The 23,535-nt window shown below is 45.0% G+C and overlaps 2 protein-coding genes and 1 long non-coding RNA gene across 9 annotated transcripts; 1 reads left to right on the top strand and 2 right to left on the bottom strand.

Moving 5' to 3' along the window:
- Positions 1-438: 438 nt before the first annotated feature.
- LOC147914956 (C-C motif chemokine 4) lies at positions 439-2,554 on the bottom strand. 2 transcript variants are annotated; one of them, XM_087440823.1, is made up of 4 exons: positions 2,493-2,554; positions 2,033-2,191; positions 1,412-1,526; positions 439-831 (listed from the first exon to the last, which is right to left on the bottom strand). In XM_087440823.1, the coding sequence occupies exons 2-4, from the start codon at positions 2,106-2,108 to the stop codon at positions 744-746; spliced, it is 279 nt and encodes a 92-aa protein (XP_087296949.1). In that variant the 5' UTR covers positions 2,109-2,191; positions 2,493-2,554; the 3' UTR covers positions 439-743. The 2 variants fall into 2 exon arrangements, with proteins under 2 accessions (XP_087296949.1, XP_087296950.1); XM_087440824.1 differs by having other exon boundaries at positions 2,033-2,144; positions 2,493-2,549.
- A 39-nt stretch (positions 2,555-2,593) lies between these two features.
- LOC147914955 (uncharacterized) lies at positions 2,594-22,484 on the bottom strand. 6 transcript variants are annotated; one of them, XR_015554683.1, is made up of 6 exons: positions 21,113-22,484; positions 20,911-20,960; positions 20,274-20,473; positions 12,886-13,469; positions 6,781-6,896; positions 2,594-2,687 (listed from the first exon to the last, which is right to left on the bottom strand). It is a non-coding gene; the product is annotated as an uncharacterized LOC147914955 (long non-coding RNA). The 6 variants fall into 6 exon arrangements; XR_015554679.1 differs by lacking the exon at positions 20,911-20,960 and having other exon boundaries at positions 20,274-20,827; XR_015554681.1 differs by having other exon boundaries at positions 20,911-22,483.
- LOC101401949 (C-C motif chemokine 3) lies at positions 12,964-14,836 on the top strand. Its single transcript, XM_004434847.3, has 3 exons — positions 12,964-13,048; positions 13,760-13,874; positions 14,298-14,836. The coding sequence occupies exons 1-3, from the start codon at positions 12,973-12,975 to the stop codon at positions 14,386-14,388; spliced, it is 282 nt and encodes a 93-aa protein (XP_004434904.1). The 5' UTR covers positions 12,964-12,972; the 3' UTR covers positions 14,389-14,836.
- Positions 22,485-23,535: the final 1,051 nt, after the last annotated feature.

Genomic DNA, 23,535 nt, shown 5'->3' with positions numbered 1-23,535 from the left:
ATACTGATAATCAGTGATGGAGACCCAATTTTCTTACTCTGAACTATTTCGTCTTCCCCTGATATTGTGCTGCTGCTGCTATTTACAGTTTCCCTACAAGATGTTGAAATGATGACCCTTAGCATCACATCTTTTTGGATCATCCTTTCATGATGCTCCCCAAAGAGACCTACAAGCCTTGGCAAGTCACAGCACCTCTGTTCCTCTGTTTCTTCATTTGTAAAATTGGGTGTAACACTTCCTACTTCGTAAGGGTGTTAAAATCCTTGTTGAAAGTATTAAGTGAGATGGTGTTTTTAGAGTATTTTGCCCAGAACACTTATTAAGTGCTCAGTAATTGCTCATTCTTATTGTTTTTGGAACCTGTAGTTTGTCCCTATTAATAATACCAGGCAATTCCTTTTACCCCAAATCAAATTAAAACACAAAGAAACTATCTACATTTAAAAAAAATTTTTATTATGAAAACACATGGAACCAACTGCATTATCCAATATCCGCAATAGCAGAGAAACAGTGATGGTGGACCATCCCCATGGGGGACACGTGTCCTTTGGCAAAACAAACATAAATAATGGAAATAACACCAAATACAATCACACAGCACATAAGAAAGATTAAATTAGAGAAGGAATTGGGACCACTGGGAGGAGTCGTGAGCACTGAGAGCGTGTGTCTCACTGAGAAGCGTCGGGCTCAGGTGACCTTCCCTGGGGACATCCTGCCCCTGCATCTAGGGCGGCTCAGTTCAGCTCCAGGTCATCCATGTACTCCTGGACCCAGGCATCGCTGGGGTTGGCACAGACTTGTCTGCCCTTTTTGGTTTGGAATCTGTGGATCAAGGAGTGGACAGATTAGAATCCCATAGGACCTTGCCTGGGGTAGGTATCCCCCTCTGCTTGACCATGGTTAATGGTGGACAGCTCTAGCAGATGGGAAGACCCTTCCTAGGGTGGTACTGGAAAAAGACCACCTGTAACTTTTACTTTGCATTTAGCTGTGGTCTCCCAGGTTGTCCAGATTAGGACCCAACGAGTTTGCAATCAATATGGATATATCTCCCCACTTATTCACTACTGCCCCTAAAAGTGACTTTTCCACGTGTTTCTAAGCATGGTTTAAGAAATCAGCCCACATCTCCTGTAATCTTTTTGACTTGCCCTGGTTTCCTGGCCTCTGGCTAACTTCCTCCCCAGAAACTCCCTTCCCCTCCCCCTTGGTTCCCACCCAGCCCCTTCCAGGACTCAACAGGTGACTTCATGACATATTCCTCACTGCTTTCTGGGAGGGCTTCAGCCCTGAGATCTGCCTCCCTAATGCTTGATCCCCCCAGCCCCCAAATAGGCCCCTTATCTAATCCTGCCCTTGCCCTTGCCCTTGCCCTGCAGAGTGGCCTGAGGTTGATACTTACACCACGGCTGGCTGGGAGCAGAGGCTGCTGGTCTCATAGTAATCGATCACAAAGTTGCGAGGAAGCTTCCGCATGGTGTAGGAGAAGCAGCAGGCAGTGGGAGGGTCTGAGCCCACTGGAAAGAAAGGCTGTGGTGAGATCGAAGTTCTACAAGGAGCTGTTCATTTTGGCTTCTAGTTATGGATATTCAACGGGCATCTCTGTGGAGCTACCAGATCCCCAAACACGGCCCCTTTTACCCAATCCCACCCACCTTGAGTAGGAGACTTATTCTGAATAGAGGATCCTCGGAGAAGATAGTGAAAGAATTGAAGATTGGAGCTGGATTGGGTTTCAGAGCACATGTCTAACTCCTTTCATTTTATACATGAGGAAATCATGGCACAGAATAGACAGGGACTTGCTTAAGCAAGTCTACTGGTTGCTATTTCTTAAGAAAACAGGAACTTGTATATTACTGAAGGTCTACTAAACACTACATTTAACCGCAGGCTACTTGAAAATCTCCCCAGCTCCCTTTCGTCCCATCCCCAGATTCCACTGTTGGACCAGCCCCGACTAGAAAAATGGATGCTGCCTACACCTTGCCTCTAGGAGTAGCAGCTGAAAGAGTGGACTTACTTGGTGCTGAGAGCGCCGGAGAACAGAAGGCAGCCACTAGCATGAGGAGAGAGAGGACAGTCACGCAGAGCTTCATGGTCTTGGAGGAGGAGAGGCTTTCTTAGAGCTGAGACTGCAGAACCCAGAAGCTTCAGAACCCGACTGTGTTCTGTGCTGATACTGAGTTGGGAGACTTTTTTTATAGGGATTCTGAGGACTTGGACAGAGGCGGGGGCACGGAAAGACAAGTGGAATTTCCATGATAGAGATGATGTCATGGTGGCAGTGAGGAAACTGAAGCTAGCTGAGAGTGAGGACCTCTGCACAGCTTCTCCTCCCCAGGGTGGTGTCATCACAGAGGAAAGAGGAGGGAGGTGGAGAGGAGAAGAAGCGGGCTGCCAGAGAGGGAAGTGGTATACCAGAGACAGTGACCGAGACTGAGGAGAGAATTGCAACCCGAGAGGAAGGATGAAACACTCACACCTGCTAGAAGGGGCCTGTAGACAAGAACCGTGCTGTTCTTGGTGGTTAGCTCCTCCAGAAGCTGGAGGCTTCACGTCAATATTTCCAGGGTTGCCACAGCCTGGCCTGAGAAGGAAGGGGGAGCCAGGACTCCACGTGCCGTTCCTGGGCCTTCTTCTGCTGGGCTGAGTGACTTTACTGCCCTAAATATTTCCTTGGACATAAAGAAAGAGTGCAGCATTGAGTGTGCAGGACCCAGCAGGGCAACACAGGAACAATTATAGCTTCTACTTATTGAACAGGTACTATGTCCAGCACTGGGAAAACTGCCTTATACACATGACACCTAATCCTACCATAATCCCGAGCAGGGATGTGATTATTCCCCTGAGGCAATGAGGATTACAGAGCAGAGCAGAGTTCACTGATAATCTCTTGGCCACACAGCTGTTAGGTATAGTGCCAAGATTTGAACTGAGATTCATCTGACTCTAAAACCCATTTTCTTTTCCACCCTGTCATCTCCAGAACAGTTATAGAATGTGACCACAAAGAGAGAAACCGTTGACCACTAGGGGCTATGCCACACACAAAGAACCATGTTTTTAGGGCTGAATTCAGGAGAGGAGTTTGAGCCAGTCTGTCTTAGAACAAGGAGGGAATGGAAAAGAAATAAAGGTTTCAGTATGTTCACTTGGACCAACAATAGAAAAGGAGAAAGAAATTAATAAGAATCAAGTTTGGAAGACCCAGGTACAGAACGTTCCTCTAGTATAAAAATGGGATTGGATATCTAGCAATGAGTTTGTCTATGTTACAGATAAGATGTATAATCTAAGCATGTGGATGTTTCCCAACCACCCATAGGGAATTCCGTGTGTTCACATACAGCCCTTCCTGGTTTGGTAGCTGCTGTTGACCCGAGGTGACTAGGCGAAGCTTATAAAGGTCAGCAGACAGTAGTAGGTGAAGTGCGGCAGCTTAAGGTAATTAGGATGATTGGATCAAAATCTCTATCCACCTGCAGCTCAGCCACTCTGACCCACCTGATCATTCCTAGCCTACATTGCTACCTGCTTCTTCTCTGAGAAAGAAGAATGAAGCGTGAAATGAGGAAGCCAGTGATGGTGTTCAGGGCAGGCCATCCCAAGATGCGCCACTCTGGTATGTGGATTATTTCAAGCTGAAGACAATACAAGTTCAGAAGACTCAGGAAGAACATTTGAGTTTCCCCTCCCAAACTGGCTAAAGAATTTAACATAGACAACCTGTTCCAGGAAGGAGCCACTACCATATGATGGCCATAGTATAATGTAAAACAAGATGCTGTGATAGGAAAGGCACCAAGCCCATCTTATCAAAAATTCTGTCTCTCCCAGGCCACATTCTCTAGGTGGCCCTGAAAAGAGTTGTCAGACAAACATTTGCATATCCATCTCCATGTGAATTGTCTTCTTCCCCTCTGAAATACCAAACCACTAGCCCCCCAACACCTTCTGCACCTTTAGCTAAAAATACTTAAGCAAGCAGCTTAGTCAGAATGACAAGTTGCTCAGTTCTCTTTTGTGAGTTTCTCCCATGTATACACGTTATTAAACTTTGTTTGATTTTCTCCTGCTAACCTGCCTTTTTAATTATTTGGCTAGCCATAAGTTCCTTAAGGGAAAGGGCAGAGGGGGATTCTCCCTCTTCCCCAACACCAGGCATCCCAGGTGCTGTAGAGTTGTGGGATAGGAGGGGTCAGAGCCGCATCTTGGAGTACTTCAAGGTCACTAAATAAAGTACAATGTCATCCCATCTCATCCCTCTCCCCCACCACCTACACACACAATCTCTACCTCTTTCTGCCATCCTTTCTGTTCTTGACTGTTTCTTTGTGTGAGTCTTGCTTCAAATGTTCTCATCTTCACAAGACTCCCACCTCCTGCTCCAGTGGTCTATGATCTCTGATATCACATAAGCTAGTATTTCTCATGGTCTCTCCTGGCTGGTGGAGTTTCATCTTCATGCATCAAGGACCTTGCTTTAAGGGAAGGAGGATGTGTCTTGTGTTCCCCATGATCCACACAGATTTGTTATCCATGGCATTTCCATTCAACCCAATTTAGTAATCATCTGCTCTTTGTCAGGGCAGACAGAGCTAAATGAAGCCCCATCCCTGCCCTCAAAGAGTTCTTAGTCTAGTGGTGGTGTTGACAGTGACAGAAATAACTATCCCATGAGATGGAATAAGATAAGTGTCGCATTGGAGGTAGAAACAAAATCTCAGAGAGCCCAAAGGACGGAGAATGTTATCCCTTGGCTGGAAACGGATAGTTCCAAATCAAGTCTAAATCCCATTGTGTGCTAAGGAGGACCCCTTGACATGGAGACTTCTGTCTAAAAGAGTGGGGCGAGCTGATCTTCAAGCTGTGGAGGGAATATGAAGCTATCTACTCCGGGGCATCAGGAGAGATGATAGATAAGAATGGGTGATGAGTCTGCATTGAGCCACACAATGGGTCTGACTGTTGACTTTTGCTTCCTAGCCTTGATTTGATCTTTGGCTCATGGAGGTAAAATGTTTTATTCACGAAGGTCCCAACAATAATGCTATGTTCACACCAGTGAAATTTTACACTGAGAGTACAAAGGACTTGTGTCAGTATATTTAGCCAAATCAATGGCCTCCAAGATTTATACATTGAGGCCACTTCTAAGTAATAGTTAATAGAGAATAATAACAAATGCCTCTCAGATACATGACAAAAAAAAAGTGCTCATCTTCTCCAGAGAACCTTCTCTGACCTCTCTTCCAACTGAATTCTGTGACTCCCTCTGTGCCCCTATAGCCCCATGAGCTGCTTCCATTGTATCACCTATAACACACCTATCTATTTGGTCATCTCTTCTACTAGAAAGGGAGCTCCTTGATGCAGAAACTGTGTTATGTTTATCTTTGTGTACACAGTAGGTGTTCAATAAACACTTGTTTAATAAGTGTCCAGAGGCAGTCCAAACCACCAGTTTTAGAGGGAGGGGGTGTGACAGGTAACATGGACTCAGGATATAAGCTCCATTTAATTAAATGAAGTAAGAATGAACTGGGCATTCTGACACGCTATCCAAGACGTGATTCCCTAGCCCTGATGGGGTCATAATTCCCTTCTTTTCCCAGCCCTCAACCTACATACCTTGTGATTTTATCATAAGGGATACTATTCTAGGACTCTCCTCTTTGTAGCTCGGGGGTATAAGAAGTGACAGTGCGAGTCAGTCATGGTTCCAAGGAGCTCCATATGCATTCTGTGGGCCACCCCCTCACTCCTGAGCGGGGAAGCCCTTCACTTCCCCTCCCTTGTGGTAAGACAGAGGTTTCCCCTTCCACACCCTTGACTGGCACTGTGCTCATAACTCCATTATGGGCACTTTCGCATCCATTTTGTTATTTTGTCCTTCTAGCCTCCCCAGGCTGCTGGCAGGACCAGCAGCCACAGCAGTAATATAACCTTACAAAGGTTCTGTTATTTTGACTTCCCCTTGCATATCCACATCCATGGTTTTATCTGATTCCAATCTGTTTTGCCATCACACAGATTAGGAAGCAAAACCTAGAAAAGTTAAAAGACTTGATCAAGGTCACACAGGATGGGTGTCAAGACCCAAGGTCTTCCAACTTCTGGTCCAGAGATGACCAAACTTCCTTTACAGGTGTGACCCTCTAAGATCACACATGTAGGGAGGCTCTGAAGGTACCAGACTCTCAGGAGAGATTACAAAGCTGCTGAGGAGCAGGAAACAGAAGTGGTCAATCCTGATACTCTGTGCTCTCCTAGAAGGGGAGTGTGAGATGCATGAGTGTTGAGGAGGCCACTGGGTGTCAGGGCCAAGAGCACCAGCCTCCACCAGAAGCTGGAACGCTTGAACTAGATTATTCCTTGAGAGCAAATGTTGAGACTGGAAAACTAAGGTGAGCTGGAATATATGGTCATTTTGCCAAGATAATAAACCAAAAAGAGGTAAATCCTGTGGTTTTGCCAATACAGTAGCCAAGTCACTTGGGGGAAATGGGAGCAGAAATTGGATTGTAGATTGAAGAAACAAATACACAATTATCCAAAGGGTTCCAGATGGAGTCTGGAGGACAGTGAGCTGGTTGAAGCAGTTCATCAGTGATGGCCACACTCCACCCCTCAGCCAGCAGCCCCACTCTTCTTAAAGTGGAAACAGGCCTTCATCACCAGCCACAGCCTGCTCTTTGTCTGTCAAGGGTGGAGGGCCGTGACTTCAGGGGATGTTAAATTCCTGAGAGAAGGTTAAAGCCTTACCAGTATTTGGTGGGTTCAAGAAAACTTTTGGTATTCCTCATGAAGCATCTTTCTTCCTTCAAATGGTGGTTTTATACCTGTTTCTAGCTCTTCCCAAGCTTGTCACAGGGAATATTCTGCAAGAGAAGAAAATAATTCAGTAAAACTGTATTGAGTACCTACTACGTGACAGGCCCTGGGTCAGGTGCTGGAGATACAAGCCTTGGAAGATGGCGGTGAAGTGTCAAGAAAGGCTTCCAAAAAATACCATGGCTGATTTTTTTTAAATTTATATTAGTTTGCTTTTTTTAATGGAAAATATATATGGTCACTGTATAAAATTTAGAAAATATAGGGAGCCATACATGAGAAAACAAAAATTTCTCAGCATTCTGTACATAGCTTTGTATTTTACTATTGTTACTTAATATTCCTTCTTGAACTAGTATATCTTATTATTCTTACTTAACATTCTTCATATCACTAAAAACTCAAAAATTATTTTGAAAAATAGCATGCATATTTTATTGCATGGATATACCAAAATCTACATTTAACCATTCTGTTACTTAGGTCAGCCCAATCAGGTTGTTCTAACTTTTCTCCATTATAAACTGAGCTGAGACTTGAAGGATGATTAGCCAGGAAAGAGTGTGGGGGTGGTGTTAATCAAAGAACAAGTGACCTGAACGTTTTTAGGTATATAGAATAGATTTATTGAAATATTTCACTAATAATGATACTAGTAACTAACACTTACTTAGCACTTAGAGCCAGTAATGTTCTTTTTTTTTTTTTTTAATAATTTTATTTTTTTCCCCCCCAAAGCCCCAGTAGATAGTTGTATGTCATAGCCGCACATCCTTCTAATTGCTGGCTGTGGGACTCAGCCCCAGCATGGCCGGAGAAGCGGTGCATAGGTGCGCGCCCGGGATCCGAACCCAGGCCGCCAGCAGCAGAGCGCATGCACTTAACCGCTAAGCCACGGGGCCGGCCCAGAGCTAGTAATGTTCTCATCCTGTTATAGATATTAACAAATTTAATCCTCCCAGCCATCCTCTGCCATAAGTACTATTACCATCCCCTTTCACACATGAGGAAACTGAAGCACAGAGAGGTAAGTAACCCACGGAAGAACACACAGCTAATACATGATAGATTTGGAAATGACACCAAGGAGGTCTGGCAGCAGAATGTAAGTAAATCAGAAAAGGAAAATGTGCTTATCATACATTTATGTAAAACGCTTAACAGCCAAAATTCTGTTATTATGATTTAAAATGTCTTTCAGTTTTGCATTTTGCACGTCTTTGAACAGTGGAATCCATGGATTTCTCTCTTTCTCCTCAGAAAATTAAAGGAATTAAATAGTGGTTTTCCTTACTTGTTCTAAATCTTAGTCTCTGTGGCTGTCATGGGACATCCTGGTGCTTGTAGTATTTCACACTGCCCTGGGATTTATAAGAAGGGGATACTGTAATTTGCCAAGTTGACACCTCATTCATAAAAGCAGAGAAGAGATCTGCACTTTTAAGGAATCACGTGTGGTTCAGACGGCTGAGTCTTGGTTTCCATGCAGTCCGAATGTAGCAAGAGAGGAGGCCAAAGAAGAGGCAGGGGTCGGGTCACAGAGGAGAAGCTTCCATTTCACGCTGGAAACAATGCAGAGTGTTTGAAGGAGTTACAACAGAGAGAGACAGACTGATTTGAGCTTTAGCAAAATCACTTTGGATGCCATGTGAGGGAACAGACTAAAGAGAGGCAAAACTGGAAGAAAAAAGAGCTGACAGGACACTCTTATAGTTGCCATGGTAAGAAATGATGAGGGCCTCTCCTAAGACAATGGCAGTGGGAAAGGTGGGAAGTAGATACACTTAATTTCAGATATATAATAGAGTCGGTGATGGATTAGATGAAGGAGCTGAGGAGGAGAGACGAGTCAGGGGTGACTCCCAGGTTTCTGGCTTGGAAGCTGGGTGGGAGGGGATGCTTTTTACTGAGTAGAGAATACAGAAGGAGGAGCATGGAGATGGGGGAAGGATCTAATGCAATGCCAAGATGTATGCCCTGATCTGCTGCACACACCAAAAAATGGCCAGAGGAGAATGACAAGAAGAACTCCCGATAGGAAAGGGCCTGGCTGCAGAAAGAAGGGACTACATCAACTAGATATTGTCTCTCTAGGATGCTAGAAAGGGGCCCCCAGGATACTGTTTCTGTCCACATGAAAGATTTGCTCCAACCTGACTCTGTGGACCACGCCTGAAAAAAGGAGGCAGAGGCTGCCAAATAAAGAGATTACAAAGCTGCAGAGGAACAGAGTCATTATGAGTGAACCCATCCAGGGAGCCACTGCTGCCCAAGGGAGAGAGCTGAGATTGCCTGGGGAATGGAGCTGCAGGGCCAGAAACTGGAAGGAGACCAGTCCAGCAGGGCCAGGGCATGGGAAACAATGAAGAGGCAAGCTGAGCAGGACAAGGCAGAGATGTTGCGGAACATGCATTGTTCAGCCAGAATTCCCTGTACTCGTGGCTGGGATGCTCTGCTGGACTGAAGTGGAGACTCAAAGAGGCTGGAATGAGCCAAAAAGCTAGGACATAAATCAAACCTTCCCATGCTGAATGATCTACCACGTTGACTGGTGGCTACTTTCTGTCACCACCACCTAAGAGATCTTGGGTGGTCTCCCAAAGATCAAGACTTGGACACCATGGCCTTTCTTTTTTTTTTTTTTTTTTTTTTTTGTGTGTGGAAGATCAGCCCTGAGCTAACATCCATGCCAATCCTCCTCTTTTTGCTGAGGAAGACCGGCCCTGAGCTAACATTTATTGCCAATCCTCCTTTCTTTTTTCCCTTTTTCTCCCCAAAGCCCCAGTAGATAGTTGTATGTCATAGTTGCACATTCTTCTAGTTGCTGTATGTGGGACGCGGCCTCAGCATGGCGGGACAAGTGGTGCGTGGGTGCGCATCCGGGATCCGAACCCGGGCTGCCAGTAGCGGAGCGCACGCACTTAACCGCTAAGCCAGGGGACCGGCACCCCCATGGCCGTTCTGATCCTTTCCTTCCCATTAGTATTTCAACTCTACAGTGGGACTTTGGACATAACACATATTGTTCGTCAAATCAGTGATTTATTCATTCATTTACCAAATAGTTATAAAGGTCCACCATGTTATCAGGCATTGTGGTTACTGTTAGAGATATGTCGCTAAATAATGCAGACATTGGAATATAAAACTGGTCAATCCCTCTGTGTGATCCGGGCAAGTCGTTTTGCCTGGGAACATCACTTTACCTCCTACTTTCTAGAACCCTTCCAACTCAACCATCCTAAGGCTTCTTACATTATTCAAATTCAACATATGCATATTAAGCACACACTTTGCATACAAATCTGTTATTTTCCAATCCAGGAAAAACACATATGACAAAAGGCTATTTTCTGGGTTTGGGATTGAAATGGAAAGTCTTACAAATATATAAACACTAAGGTAGAATTTTATTTTCCATAAAGCACCATTATTGAAAAGAACAAAATTATGGGAAATAGAGACTATTTCATACAATTCATCATGTTATTATCATTAAGTGCTAGGATTTGGTTTAAATCAACCAACGAGACATGGTATGAATTTGGTTTAAAATCAGCAGGACATGGTCTAAATTTTTGAAAGGAAAATTATGTATGTAACTTATTATAACACAATGTGGTAGTGTTGTAATCAGAGAGATAGATAATTAGGTCCATTATCAGAAAAGTGATTGATTCAGCAGTTTCCATTTCCTCCTTCTCAGCCTCCCCAACTCATAGACACCAGCTCTCAGAAACTGAATCACGAGTATGAAGGGAGTTCCCCAAGAAATGAATGAGGGAATGAAACTCAGGGCATCACTTGAGGGCTGAGGCAGAGGGGGTGGGATGAGGAGGAGGCACTGACTGTGATCTGGAGTTTCCAATGAAACGAGTGATTGAGACTCCTTTTATGGAATTGACAATAACAGGGGAAGACACCTGGATGCTCAAGCCCCAGTGAAACCTGCCATTGCCCCTGATCCTGCCTTGGCTTCGCCTCCCTCATGACCAGTATTAGAAATACTGGATGGGATGGAAACACAGCCCATGTGTTTTAAGAGAAGTAACTCTACAGACACAGGAAGGACAGAATTCCTAAGGTGTGGGCTCACTTTGCTTATGTCTCATTTCCTCCACAGTTCTAGCTCCTTTTGGGGGAAATTCAAAGCCCTCCTTGCTAAGCCCTAATTTAGCTTCATCATCCATATTTGCTCCACTGTTCTGTAGCTACACTGAACTACTCACTCCTCCCTCTGAGCCAGCAATTTCACACCTGGGACTCTGCACTAGCTGGACCTTACTGCTACCCCATCTCTATATGTTCAAATCCTGTGTAGCTTTCAAGATCCAACCAAAGTTCTGTCCTTTCCGTGAAGCCTTCCCCCATCCTCCCAAGGCAGGTCATTGCTCCCTCCTCCTGGCCTTCTCAGCTTTCATTTATTTCTCTCCTAGGAATCTTAGCACTTTCTGTTTATACACTCTACCTGCCCCTGCTAGACTGGGGCCTCTAGAGGACAAAGACCATTAAAAAGAACCAAATCAATTTCTCATTATAAAATGTGATTTATGTTTATTAATTATGTACTAATAAAATAATAAAGGATGGAAAAGGAAAAACACCATAGATCTGGCTGAGAAAGTTGACCCTTTCACACCACTGAAATTATGAATTGAAAAGCATAAGAAGGCTGCTTTGGATTTGGTATTATTTATGTAAATATCAAACAGGTTCCTTAAAATAGTTCAGAGAAATGGAAATCAAGACTTCACTTTAGCAAAGGCCACTGGACAGAAACTTTAGTAAATTTATCAAAAATTTCTTTAAAATTAAACAATTGACATCAGCTTACTTTCCAAATGGTGGTGGTGTTAACGTTTTAAAAGAAAATGTGTTTGTAATTTGTGGGCTGACCAGGAAGGTAATATTGTCACTTTTTAAAAAATGAGAAAGCTCCAGAAAAAGAGGAAAACAAGAAAATTAATCACCCACAGATGTATCACACAAATATAAGTACTATTGATGCTTTGGGGCATTTATTTCCAATGCTTTTTTATTTTTTCCATGCCTAATGTTTATATATATATAAACCATATATATATGGTTACAATACTTGTCATACATGTATGTATACATATATACACATATATATTTGTACAATTCTTCATCTTGTACAATTTGTACGATTTTTCATCTTACTTTTTTACAACTGATATTATGATTATATTTATGCTACTTCACTCCATTCAGTCTAAGGGCTTACTCATAGACAGTCCAGTGGATACACCGTAATTTACTTTATCATTCTCTGATAGAGGAAAATTTAGGTTTCCTTATTTTAGAGTTACAAATGACACTGGGTCAGATATCTTTAGGTTTGAAGATGCCTCTATATTTGGGTTTGTTTCTTTAGAACTGTTTCCTAGAAATGTGTTCTCTAGGTTAAAACGGGTATAAATATTTTTAGGCTCCTGACATATTAACACCCACATCTGATGTATCTTTACGATCCTCAATTAATGTTTAACCCAGTGCCCCTAGTCACTCAGTGACTGTTTGATGAATGTGAGGAAACATGACCTCATCCTCCTAGTCTAGCACGAAAGCCTTAATTCAGTTGCTGGCATCCAAGGGAGGCTTGTGCCACCCTCCACAGCAACATCACTTCTACCCCGTCCGTGTGGTGAGAGCAACTGCGGAAGCACAGAGGTTTCAGCTCTGGGGGAAGGACGGAGCTGGAGAGTTCATGTACATAAAGGTCATTCTTATGGGAAGGGACCAGCTAAGAATAGCCCTGGGTCGACACACCCCTCTCCTTCTGCTCACGGGGGTTTCCTCACAAGAAAACAGAACAAGTTTGGGTTGCAGACTAATAGTTATAGCTCAGAGAAGCTATTCTTGGATATCCTGAGTCCCTGTGGTCGCCTGGGACCCTGAGTTGCGCAACCCTCAGCGTGACAGCACCACTATGCTAAAAAATTTTCCTTCTCACCCCCGGATTCCATTTCCCCATCCACCAGGGCTGCCTATAAAGAGCAGGGGAGATAGCCTCACACTTCAGAAGGACGCAGGCAGCAACGGGTGCCCGATCCCGTCTCAGCTCCGCTGACACTCGAGCCCGCACTCCATCTGCTCAGCATCATGAAGGTCCCCGTGGCTGCCCTTGCCGTCCTCCTCTGCACCACAGCCCTCTGCAGCCAGGTCTTCTCTGTACCATGTGAGTCTGTGTTGTTGCTGTGGGTGTCCCCACTCTGGCCACGGTCGGACCACATCAATCTTTTCTTGTGGCCGTGAGAGCCCCCAAGGGAAAACAGAGCACTTCTTAGAGGGTTACAAAAGATCGTGGCCTTTCCCTACAAAGCTTTTATTTTGATCTTTATAAAGGGGTCTTAGCTATCCTAGTCCCCAGATCTGAGGGCCAGGGTGAGGTAGGGGAGTTACAGTCCCATTTTACAGAGGGCAAAAAGGGACCTAAACGAATGAGTTTGCAACAGGCAGAATCCAAGTCTGCTTACCTCGCAGGGGGGTTATTCTTCTACTAACTCACCCTAGGTCCCCCCAAAAGCTCTGTTTCTTGGATGCCTTATGTCCAAGGTTTCTCTCTCGCTGGAGTATGACTTCTTGAACCAGACAATTTCCTGAAGGGAGATGAGATAAGAGAACAGTCTGCTTGGATGTCTGAATCCCATAGAGAAAGAGAGAGCCCACACTGAAGAGCCAAAGAGAAAGAAGGACACAGACAGCAACAAGGACAGGGAGAGTTCTATGCAAAAATGCCCAACGCCCTCCAGCGACCTTGTCTCCCAGCCCACGCCCTAAGCACGGCTGTCTTCCTCTGCGTCTTCATCACCCTCTCAGGGGTCAGATTGAAGATCTCGCCTTTTCTTCTGAACTATGACTCAGGCTCATTCTGTCCCTTCCTCTACAGTTGGCGCTGACACCCCCACCGCCTGCTGCTTCTCCTATGTTGCCCGGCAGATTCCACGCAAATTCGTAGCCGACTATTACGAGACCAGCAGCCGGTGCTCCAAGCCTGGCATCATGTAAGCGTCAGTCTTCCTATCCATCTCTGGGGACAGAGGGAGGGTGTGGAGTGGGGGTAGCACCCAAGGCCACAGACAGGCCAGGGGTGCCGTCCTGGAAAGACCCACCCCTCTGGGATCTATCAAGTATGCAGGACCCAGGTCTCTGAGATGTGACCTGACCTGGCCAGGGGCTTGCAGAGCCAGGGAGGGCTGGCTCAGCCCAGAGGGAAGAGAGGGGAAGAAGGAGGTGACAGCAGGATCCTCTGAGGGGTCCCCTGAGTCAGTGAGAGCAGCCCTCTGGACTGAGATAGACAGAGGACCTCTGAGAAAGTGAGCAGCCCTGAACTGCCCAGGTCAGAGAGTGGGGTGGAGGGGCCACAGTGGGCCCAGAATTCCCCTGCTGGATTCCTCAGTGCGTAATCTTTCCATTCCTCTCCACAGCTTCCAAACCAAAAGAAGCCGGCAGGTCTGTGCCGACCCCGCTGAGGCTTGGGTCCAGGAATACGTGACCGACCTGGAGCTGAATGCCTGAGTGGCCTGGAAGCTTTGAGGAGCCCAGTGACCTCGCTGGGCCGACTGGGGAGCAGCGGCCTGAGCCTTAGAAACACCCCTGTAACCTCCGCAGCTACCTCTCCTGTGTGCTGCTTGTTGCCAAACAGCCACACTCTGGGACTCTTCCTAACTTAAATTTCAACTTATTTATAGTATTTAATTTTTGTAATTTATTTTCCGTGTCACACTGTATTTGGGACTGTTGGCTCCAAGAGAACTCAGGACACCTTCTTCACTGCCCCTCTCTTCCCCCTTCACTTGCACTGTGATTGGTGACAATTGAGTGACTGTCACCAGCTTGTTCTAGGCAGAGGTGGCACCAAAGCCACCAGACTGACAAATGTGTGTTAGATGTTTCTGTTCAGTGCTGTGTTCAGCCTGGAGAAATAATAAACATGCTCTTTTAAAAAGTAAACTGGCATTGAGTTTTGTTTATCTGGCAAATCAGAATCACTTGTTGAAAGGAATAATAGGCAGAGAATAGGAAGATGTGAAACGGAGGGAAATTAGGAGAGATGGAAGAGGGGCTACCACAGAGGTACTCTGCTTTACACTGGAGTCACGTTTCCAGATCATTGAAATTATGAATATTTTATAAATCAAATCACAATGTACATGTTTTAGGAAAATTTGCTACTCCAATGGATATCATTAAGAAGAGTATTTGTAGTACATATTTATGATTAAATCAAGTGTTCTTAATAACAATTACTAACATATTTGAGACTTACTCTAGGCTGAGTGCTTTCTATGCAGTATCTATTTGATCCTCACAATGAAATAGTACAGCTTAACTACTACTAATATCCCCATTTGACAGAAGGATAAACTGGGCCTGGGGCTCAGACAGGTTAAGCAACTTGGCCAAGATCACACAGCAAGTAAATAGTACAATTGAGTTTCAAAACTAGACTTTGATAACTACAGACTTCACTCTTAACCACCGTCCAAATTATTCCCCAAACACAATCCATCTGTACTCAAATTACAAGCAGTGATTGTTTAAGCCATTCACATCAGAATCTTTAGGTGTGGACGTTGGGATTGATATTTCTACCAAGCTTATCAGGTGGTCCACAAGCATGTTAACAGCTGACAACCACTGAAATAGTCAACAGGATTCACCACTCTTTCCCAAAAGCAGTGCATAGCTGCATATGGTAACAGGTCTGTTGTACATTATTTCTCTGGTATCAATGCTCCATGAAATAAATGGCTAATGCTAGGGAAGGAAAGACCACCAGGCTACACTGGAGCAGGATTCTGTTTAGGTTTACTGTGAAAGCTGAGTTATTTAGTAGATGGATTGCCTGAGTTATAGTTACGACTACAAGAAATGTACACTGAACTAGGGTTCTTTTTGCAGAAGGTGGAGAAATTCAAAAGACGTGTGAAAACCAAACGTATCAATTTTTATGAGCCATAATTATTTCATTGTTTAAAATAATCTAATTTTTGTCTCCAAAGTTAGTTTAGAATTGTAGTGATCAAATTCTTTAGAGTACAATTAAATACTACTATAAGGAAACATTAAAACCTAGATACCGTTTGCCCTGATTCCATTTCTAGGGAATCTGTTTTGTAGCAACACTATCAAAGGACAAGAATATATAGGCACAAGGATATTTGCAGCATGGTTTGTAAACAGGAAACAACCATCAGTAAGGGATTAAATCAGTAGAGGATCCAGATGTCCATCACTGGAATATTCTGCAGTCACTAAAAAGGATAACACACATCTATAGCCATGGAAAGTGTCCATATATTATGTGCAAAAGGTATATCTGTTTGCATCTAGTATATGAGAACTATGTGTATAGAATGATGATATTATTTTTGTTTTTGTTTTTAAAAGCCACCTATACATATATATTTATAAAGGCAAATATTTGGAAAGATACATATCAAATAGCTGACTGTGATTTCTTAGAGGAAATGGAATAGTTATTATTATTTTTTTTATTTTTAGGAATGGGGACTTTTCCTTTTTATTTTCTGCACTTCTTTTTTATTTATTTTTCAGTGAGTGTGTATTGCTTCCTTCTCCAGTCTCATCTTAATTACTCTTTGATGAGTGGTATTCCATCCATTGGAACCACTTGCTGATTGGGATTCCAAGTTGACACAAAAGACAGCTCAGCTTGGCCAGTCATAACAGTCGTGATGCCATAACGGCTCTTACATAATGAGGGCAATGCAACAAACAAGTCATTTTGCCTGAGGCTTTCATATCACACCCCCACACACACAAAGCTCCTCACAGGCAACATTTTACAATCCCCTTCCATTACGAGGGGCCCCATCTCCTAACACCATCATCACCACACCCACGATAAGTGTGAAGGTACTTTCAGGAGAATGCGAGGAACAGCCTCTGCTCCCAAAGTAGCAGTGAAGGCATCACCATTTCTTCTCTATTGGCTTTCAGCACCTTGGGACAAACAAAATCTGCCTGTTTACACTGAACTCTTTCTCAAGGTCCAGCAACCCAAAGCCAAATGAGAAGCTCAACCATGCCCAATAGTCCCTAAATACAAGTGTTGCGAACAAGCAGAGTAAATAGAACAAAGACCCCTGGAGGGAAAAGGGAGAAGGGGAATTGCTTCTCCTTCCCTGTTGTTAACCAGGGTATAGGGCATTTCAGAGACTGAGACACGACTGAGATCCTTGGTCAACCTCTCAGGTTGACCTCCCTAGGGAATGTCGTCTCTGGACTCATCTGAGATGTGCACTGGGGAGGAGCCCTTTTCTGGGGGCTGCCTACCTCCTGTCCATGTGAGCTAGGAGCCTGGGGTTTGCCTTAGTGTTGAGCAATCAAAGAGCCGTTTGGGGCTGGTCTTGTGGTTTCTTCGGCAATGTAACACCCTTCTAACGATAGTTAGGTTTCTGATCTCTTTGCTTCTGAGCAATTCCATGGGCTAAATAACCAGAAGCAGAGAGCTTATCCAGTCACATATCTTGCATTTTAACTTGGGTTGGGAATGTGTGCTTTGTAGCACGGGCCTCAATAGTAGTCACCCCTACACCCACCGCCTCCTGGCCCTCTGCTGAGAGACCTCTGCCTCCATCTTGGCCCCTGCAGAGGTGAGGCAATGTGGGGAAGTGATGAATATCTGATGCTTGGCCCCAAGCCACGTCCTCCCTGCACCTTCTCAAAGAGCTGATTGTCCACTTTAAGTAAGGAAGATAACTATCTCATAGGAGACGGTGGGGAGGGGAGTTAGGGCTGCAATTGCACCTCAGATTTCTCTCCTGTTAAGTCTCTCACCTCCCTGCCTCTGCTTGCACTAACTTTAGCTTAGAGTAGAAAATTCTGTGTTTATAACCCTTAGAGACTCCAGATTACTGGCTCTCAGTGGGCAGGCTGGAAAGGTCTTTCTTAGCAAAACTGAGTTTTTTTTCCTTTTCTGATTTCAGAGGAGCCCATTTCAAAGTAGCTTGAACTCTTTCTTAAAGGATCTTACTGATGGATGAAAGAAATAGCTATTATATTCCAATAGTCAGAATCTTTCCTATCAAATTCCTTAATGTTGCAGCCTTAACATCTGGCACAGGGACTTAGCACTAAGATACGACAGATCACAGTTCAACCAGCAGTGGCAATTCCATGTAAGACCGCTTCTCAAAAGGTGGTGCCCAGACAACAGCATGAACATTACCTGGGAACATGTTACAAATGCAAATTCTAAGCCTCTCTCCCGCTTTAGGGGGTGGGGCCCAGCAATCTGTGTCTTAACAAGCCTCCAGGTAATTCCAATGCAATGCACACCAAAGTTTAAAAACCACTTCCGTTTACCAAGGTCCTCACCAAATTCCCTCCGACTTTTTCAGTTCAGCCAATCCCACACTTCAGTCAGGGGCTAATTTGAACAGATCCTGTATCTCTACCCGGATACAAGTTTCTGTATTTCTCAGGATGCTGATAGTTCCAAGGAGGAAAACAAACAAACCTGACTCACAGAGGCTTGAATAAATGAACCTGTGGCTCCAAGACTAAAGGGCGGAGGGGTGGCTCTGGCTCCAGACAAGGCTGGACGCACAGCCCTGTGATGTCCCACAGGTCCTGTTTTCTTCTCTTTCTGACCTCCCTTCCATGCGGGAGTCCCAGGACGGCTGCTACTAGCTTCTAGTGTTACATGAACCCTTGTTCATTTTCTGCAGGGAAGAGAGAGAGCCTGTGTCCCCAGTGAGAAAAATCACTAGGTTCTTTCGGATTTGACTGACCTTAGGTCAGAAACCCAATTCCTAACCAATCACTGTGGTTACGGGGATAGGTTTCATTGATTTGCTTAAACTAATCAAGGCACATACTTGGATCTGTGGGTTGAATGAATTTCATGTAAACTTAAAAGTCTGAGAATTATGGGGAAGAGTGGCTTCCCAAAGGAAATAGGGCTCCTGGTATCAGGAGGGATGTAAAACAGATGCTAGTCAGGAAAAACACATGTTCACTATAACGTGTTTGTCTTTTTCCTATGGACTTTTTCCCTGATATATGCAGGGCACTGACACTTGGTATGTGATGAACATTTCTTCTCCTTTGCTCTCTAGATTAGAAACTATTAGTCTTCCACTCTCTTGAATTACTTTATTTTTAAGTAGATGCTGACTTGCGTATTTCCTGTTGCTCTATAAATGACTATTGCCCAAACCTGAGGCTAAAGAGACGTTAGGCTCTTTGTGGTGCTGAAGTAACCGCCAGAAAATGGGGCTACATGTCCACTCCAGGATACTAAGTGGGGTAGAACCGGCCCTGCCACAACCACCGCCCGCCTGCTTCATATAAGCGCACGACCCAGGATGCGAGAAAATGAGAGAACTCGCAGAACAGTGAGTCATCATTACTGAGATAGCCCATACTGAGAAAGAGAGAGGAGTCCTTTAATGTGGGATAGACAAAGGGGGAGATAACAGGGGACACCTCATACTTGTTGCTTCTATTCCCCTTCTTTCCTGGGAACAGCATCCACAAAAAATATTATAAGGGATTGACCACATCCCCAGACAATGGGTGGGTCCTGATTAAAATAAGCCAATTTGCATCTTGGGTTTCTTAAAACTTATCATTATAACATAAGCATTTGCCATGTCATTGCATTGTTTGTAAAGGCTCCCTAATAGCTAATCAAGCAAAGATACCATAATTTTCTTTACCATTTCCATATTGTAGGTGACTTAAATCGAGTCCACTTTTAAATTGTTATCAATATGCTGGGGACCAAATGTTCTTTTGCATAAACCTTTTGTCCATATTTGAATTACTTACATAGGAAATAGATTCCTAGACATGGGTTATCTTGGTCAAAGGCATTTTAAGCTTCCTTATGCACATTAGCATCAATATCTAACATGTCCCTATGTCTTTTGCTTTGTGTACATTGGGGCTGTTGATGAACCTCTCTTGAAAGAGTGGGTGTCTGAAAGGCTGGCTATACTCATCACTTCTGAAGCCCAGGCTTTGCTAATACAGCTTTGTCCACCTGGCTGTGGTTTAACTTGGCTTGTGCTGCTCAGGACTCATGTCATCATTGCGTGTGTCACATCTAGGCAATTAGAACAGCTGTGGAATAGCATAGAAGTTACTGCTCTGCTGGGGGAAACTATGACTACAGAGTTCTAGTGAGAAAGAACCAGCTAAGTGTGGTTCCAAGGTGACACCAACATCTCACCTTCTCTCGCTGTGGAAACCACTTCCCCATAAACAGCCCCAGTCAAGTGAGTACTTGAACCATTCTTGCAAATACCCTGAGCCCTGTGGTTACCCAAGACCCCTCTTGCATGTACAAGTCAACAAGACTCAGCTATGCTTAAAAACTTCCTCTCTCATCACCCCCAGTTTCCATCTCCCCAAGGTCCACAGCTTACCTGTTAAGAGTAAGGGACACAGAGTGGACCCCAGCAGGAGGTTGGCAACAGCGAGTCTTGTTCTGGCCCACACTCTTGGGCCCTCATGGTCCTCCTCACGACAGCCTCTGTTCCCAGGCCTCCTCTCACAATCCTCTCCTGCTGCCATTTTCTGTTGTTCCTCCACTTTCTGGTTCAAGTCAGACCACATCACCAATGTCCTAGGGACAGAGATACCCAAGTGAAATAGACAACTTCCCAAGGGGTTTTCAAAATTTTCTGGGCTATCTATTCAGAAGGTTTTCTTTCCAAAGTTTTAGCTTTCTATTCTATATCCCTGGAAGGCAGGGTGGGGGCTTGTCCTATTTTGGGAATGGGAAAATTGAGTGGGTTTTCAAGAGGCAGAATCCAGCTTCAATTGCCTCCCAATGATCAGCTGAATAATAAACTCACCTCTGCGCCACCTTATAAGGGATTTACAGAGAAAGTCATGCTGGAAAAAATCTCCTCTTAGACCAGATTGTATCCCAAATAGAACTGGAACAAGAGGCAAATTGTTTAATTAGCTGCACCCCCTGCAGAGAGAGATGGAGACCAAATCCAAGATTAGAGCAAAGTAAGAGATAGGGGAGGCGAGGTAGGAAGATCCTGAACTCACCTCCTCTTACAGACACACCCAATCTACAGCTACATATGAAACAATTTCCTCTGAAAAAGACCCGACAATTAGCTGAGCAGCTGCTTCACCTCAGCAAACAAGAAAAGAGCCACATCAAGGTGGGTAGGAGAGGCCGTGATGGGGTCTCACCATAAACCTCACCCCTGGTGCACAACCCACAGTCAGGAGGGAATTCACGAACCAGAAGCTTCTCCCTGAGGAGTGAAGGTTTCGCACCCCACATCAGGCACCCCAACTTTTAAGACCTGCACATGAGAGACTAGCCCCCAAAATGTCTGGCTTTGAAAACCAAGGGCTCACATCCACGAGAACCAAAGGGCTGTAGCAAACTGAGAAACACCTCTTAAAGGCTCAGCACAGACTTGCTCGCCCCAGGGCCCAGCACAGACGCAGCTCTTTGAAAAGCTTGATGTCAAAGGGATTCTTTTGCTAATCTTAAAGCACTGGCCTGAGGGCTGGGCCTGATGGGATACTCTCCGGGACGGAGGCCCTGGTGGCCCATTTTCAGCTCTCCCTTTGCCATACCAAAGCAGGCAGGCACTTTTTTTTTTTTGCTCTAGATTTTCTTTCTTTTCTCTGCGGGTGCCATTTTTGTGCTCTCCTTCTGCCTTGCTAAAGCCGGCAGGTGCCATCTTTTTTTTTTTTCCTTTTCTTTGTCCTCAGAGGGTGCCATCTTCACCCTTTTCCTCTGCCACACTCCACAGCACCGGTATCTCTCAGAGGGGAGCTTTTACACACGTCTGGTGCCCCGGTTTTTAGCTCTGGTGCCCTAGTTTTTGTGGCCACCACCCAGGGGTTGCCCTTTGATCACGTGGCTCTGGTGGCCAGGGAGGTTTGTGTTCCTGAGTTCCATGGGAGTGTAACAACTGGGGACACAGTTCTTGGCTGGTTGCCACCCCCAGGGCACTGCATAGACAGCAGACTGAAACACCCCAGTCTGTCTGGGAAAGAGAGACTGGCTTGGTTTTTCGTTGTCCCAAAACCGTTGTTTGGGTTGTCCATTTGCTTGTCCTGGTGGTTCGGCCTGAGGGGCAGGCTTCAGGGTTGGCAGGCATCTAGAGTCTCCAGAGGTGATCTCAGGGAACAGAGGCCCAGAGGCCATCTTTGCGCTCTCCCTCTGACTCCCTACAGCTCACCACTGTCTCCCAGAAAGGAGCTTATACACGCATTTGGAGCCCCAACTTTTGCGACTGTCACCCAGGGGACATCTCTAGATCTCCTGGTCTGGTGGCCAATGGGACTTACACTTGAGGTCCTACAGGACTGTATATGTTTGCATACTTTAAAAGCTGCTGCCTGAGGGTCTGGCTTCCAATCAGCCTGAATCTAGATGCCGACTAAGATCCCCCGCTTTGGGACACTGACAGATCTTGGCATACCCTCAACTACTTGGAGCCACTAAATATAAAATAGGCTGCTTGGACAATCACAAAGGTTCAAGAGCTAAGGCAGAGTTGAATGATAAGGTTCATCTCCTATATGAGGCCACGCCTTCAAGACTGGGACAGGTGGCTGTTTTATCTAATACATAGAAATAAACACAGAGAGTCAAGCAAAATAAGGAAACAAAGGAATATGTTCCAAACAAAAAAAAACAAGATAAAACCTCAGAAAAAAATAAGAGGTAGAAGAAAAAAAATTGGTGAAATGAGAAATCCCCAACTTTTTTCCAGTTCTCCTCATCCTAAATCCTTACTACCTAACAATGCTACCTACATCTTCTTTCTTCTGACTTGCTTATTGGGCGGAAGGAGCTGGCTCACTTGTTCCAATGAGAAATGACTCCGGCTCAGGCTGCCCCTTCCCTCAGATTAGGCACAGGCCTTTGAGATTCTGCTGCTTTTTCAAGTCCCCCCACCGGCAGATCTCTAGCAAAATGGCAGATGGCTGTTATGAGACCAGCAGCCAGCAGCCATGTAAGGGCTGGTCCTCTTGCCCATCTCTGGGGAGACGCAAAACATGTAGGGGTAGAACCAGCAAGATGTGGAGTAAGGAGCAGTCTGCAAAGGCATCAGCAGGTGGATGAGGGCCATCCTAGGAAACTCAGAGCTTTGAAGTCCCATATGGTGGCAGGACACAGGGAAAGGCCATGGAGGTGTTTTCTACCTTGGCCCAGGGCCTAGGAGCCAGGGAGGAAGTGCCCCTAGCAGAAGGAATTGAGGAGGAAATGATAACAGGGGGAAGCTGCCTGAGGGGACTCCTAAAGTCGTCGAGGAAAGGTCTGGGGATCTGAGGTTGGGGAAATGGTCCTGGGAAAGTGGGCAGACCTTGCACTTCCCAAGGTAGAGAGTGGTGAGGGGAGCAAAGTGGGACCAGGAATTCCCCTGCTGATTCTTCAGTTTTTATAACTCTATTCCTCTTCACAGTTTCCAAACCAAAGAGGCCAGCAGGTCTGTGCCAACTCCACGGAGTCCTGGTGCCAAGTACATCACTGACCTTGGAGCTGAATCCCTGGGTGATCTGGAAGCAACAAAAAACCAGTTATATCTGTGGGCAAATTAGGGAGCAGGGATCTGAGCCCAAGGAATGTTCCTTCAATGCCCAAAACTACCTCTACTATGGGCTGGTTGCCAAGCAACCACACTCTGGGACTCTTCTTAATGT

Source organism: Ceratotherium simum, chromosome 16 (genome assembly GCF_057802395.1).
Source record: "Ceratotherium simum simum isolate JZ-2026a chromosome 16, ASM5780239v1, whole genome shotgun sequence".
NCBI lineage: Eukaryota > Metazoa > Chordata > Mammalia > Perissodactyla > Rhinocerotidae > Ceratotherium > Ceratotherium simum.
Note: the sequence above shows the minus strand (reverse complement) of the source record. Positions and strands in the feature narration are given on the sequence as shown.

Excerpts from the sequence above, each read along its gene's own strand:
- LOC147914956 (XM_087440823.1), bottom strand. The coding sequence starts at position 2,108 with ATGAAGCTCTGCGTGACTGTCCTCTCTCTCCTCATGCTAGTGGCTGCC. Across the intron at positions 1,527-2,032 it reads TCCGGCGCTCTCAGCACCAA|TGGGCTCAGACCCTCCCACT; the intron begins GTAAGTCCACTC and ends CTTTCTTTCCAG. Across the intron at positions 832-1,411 it reads TGCTCCCAGCCAGCCGTGGT|ATTCCAAACCAAAAAGGGCA; the intron begins GTAAGTATCAAC and ends CTTGATCCACAG.
- LOC101401949 (XM_004434847.3), top strand. The coding sequence starts at position 12,973 with ATGAAGGTCCCCGTGGCTGCCCTTGCCGTCCTCCTCTGCACCACAGCC. Across the intron at positions 13,049-13,759 it reads CCAGGTCTTCTCTGTACCAT|TTGGCGCTGACACCCCCACC; the intron begins GTGAGTCTGTGT and ends CTTCCTCTACAG. Across the intron at positions 13,875-14,297 it reads TGCTCCAAGCCTGGCATCAT|CTTCCAAACCAAAAGAAGCC; the intron begins GTAAGCGTCAGT and ends TCCTCTCCACAG.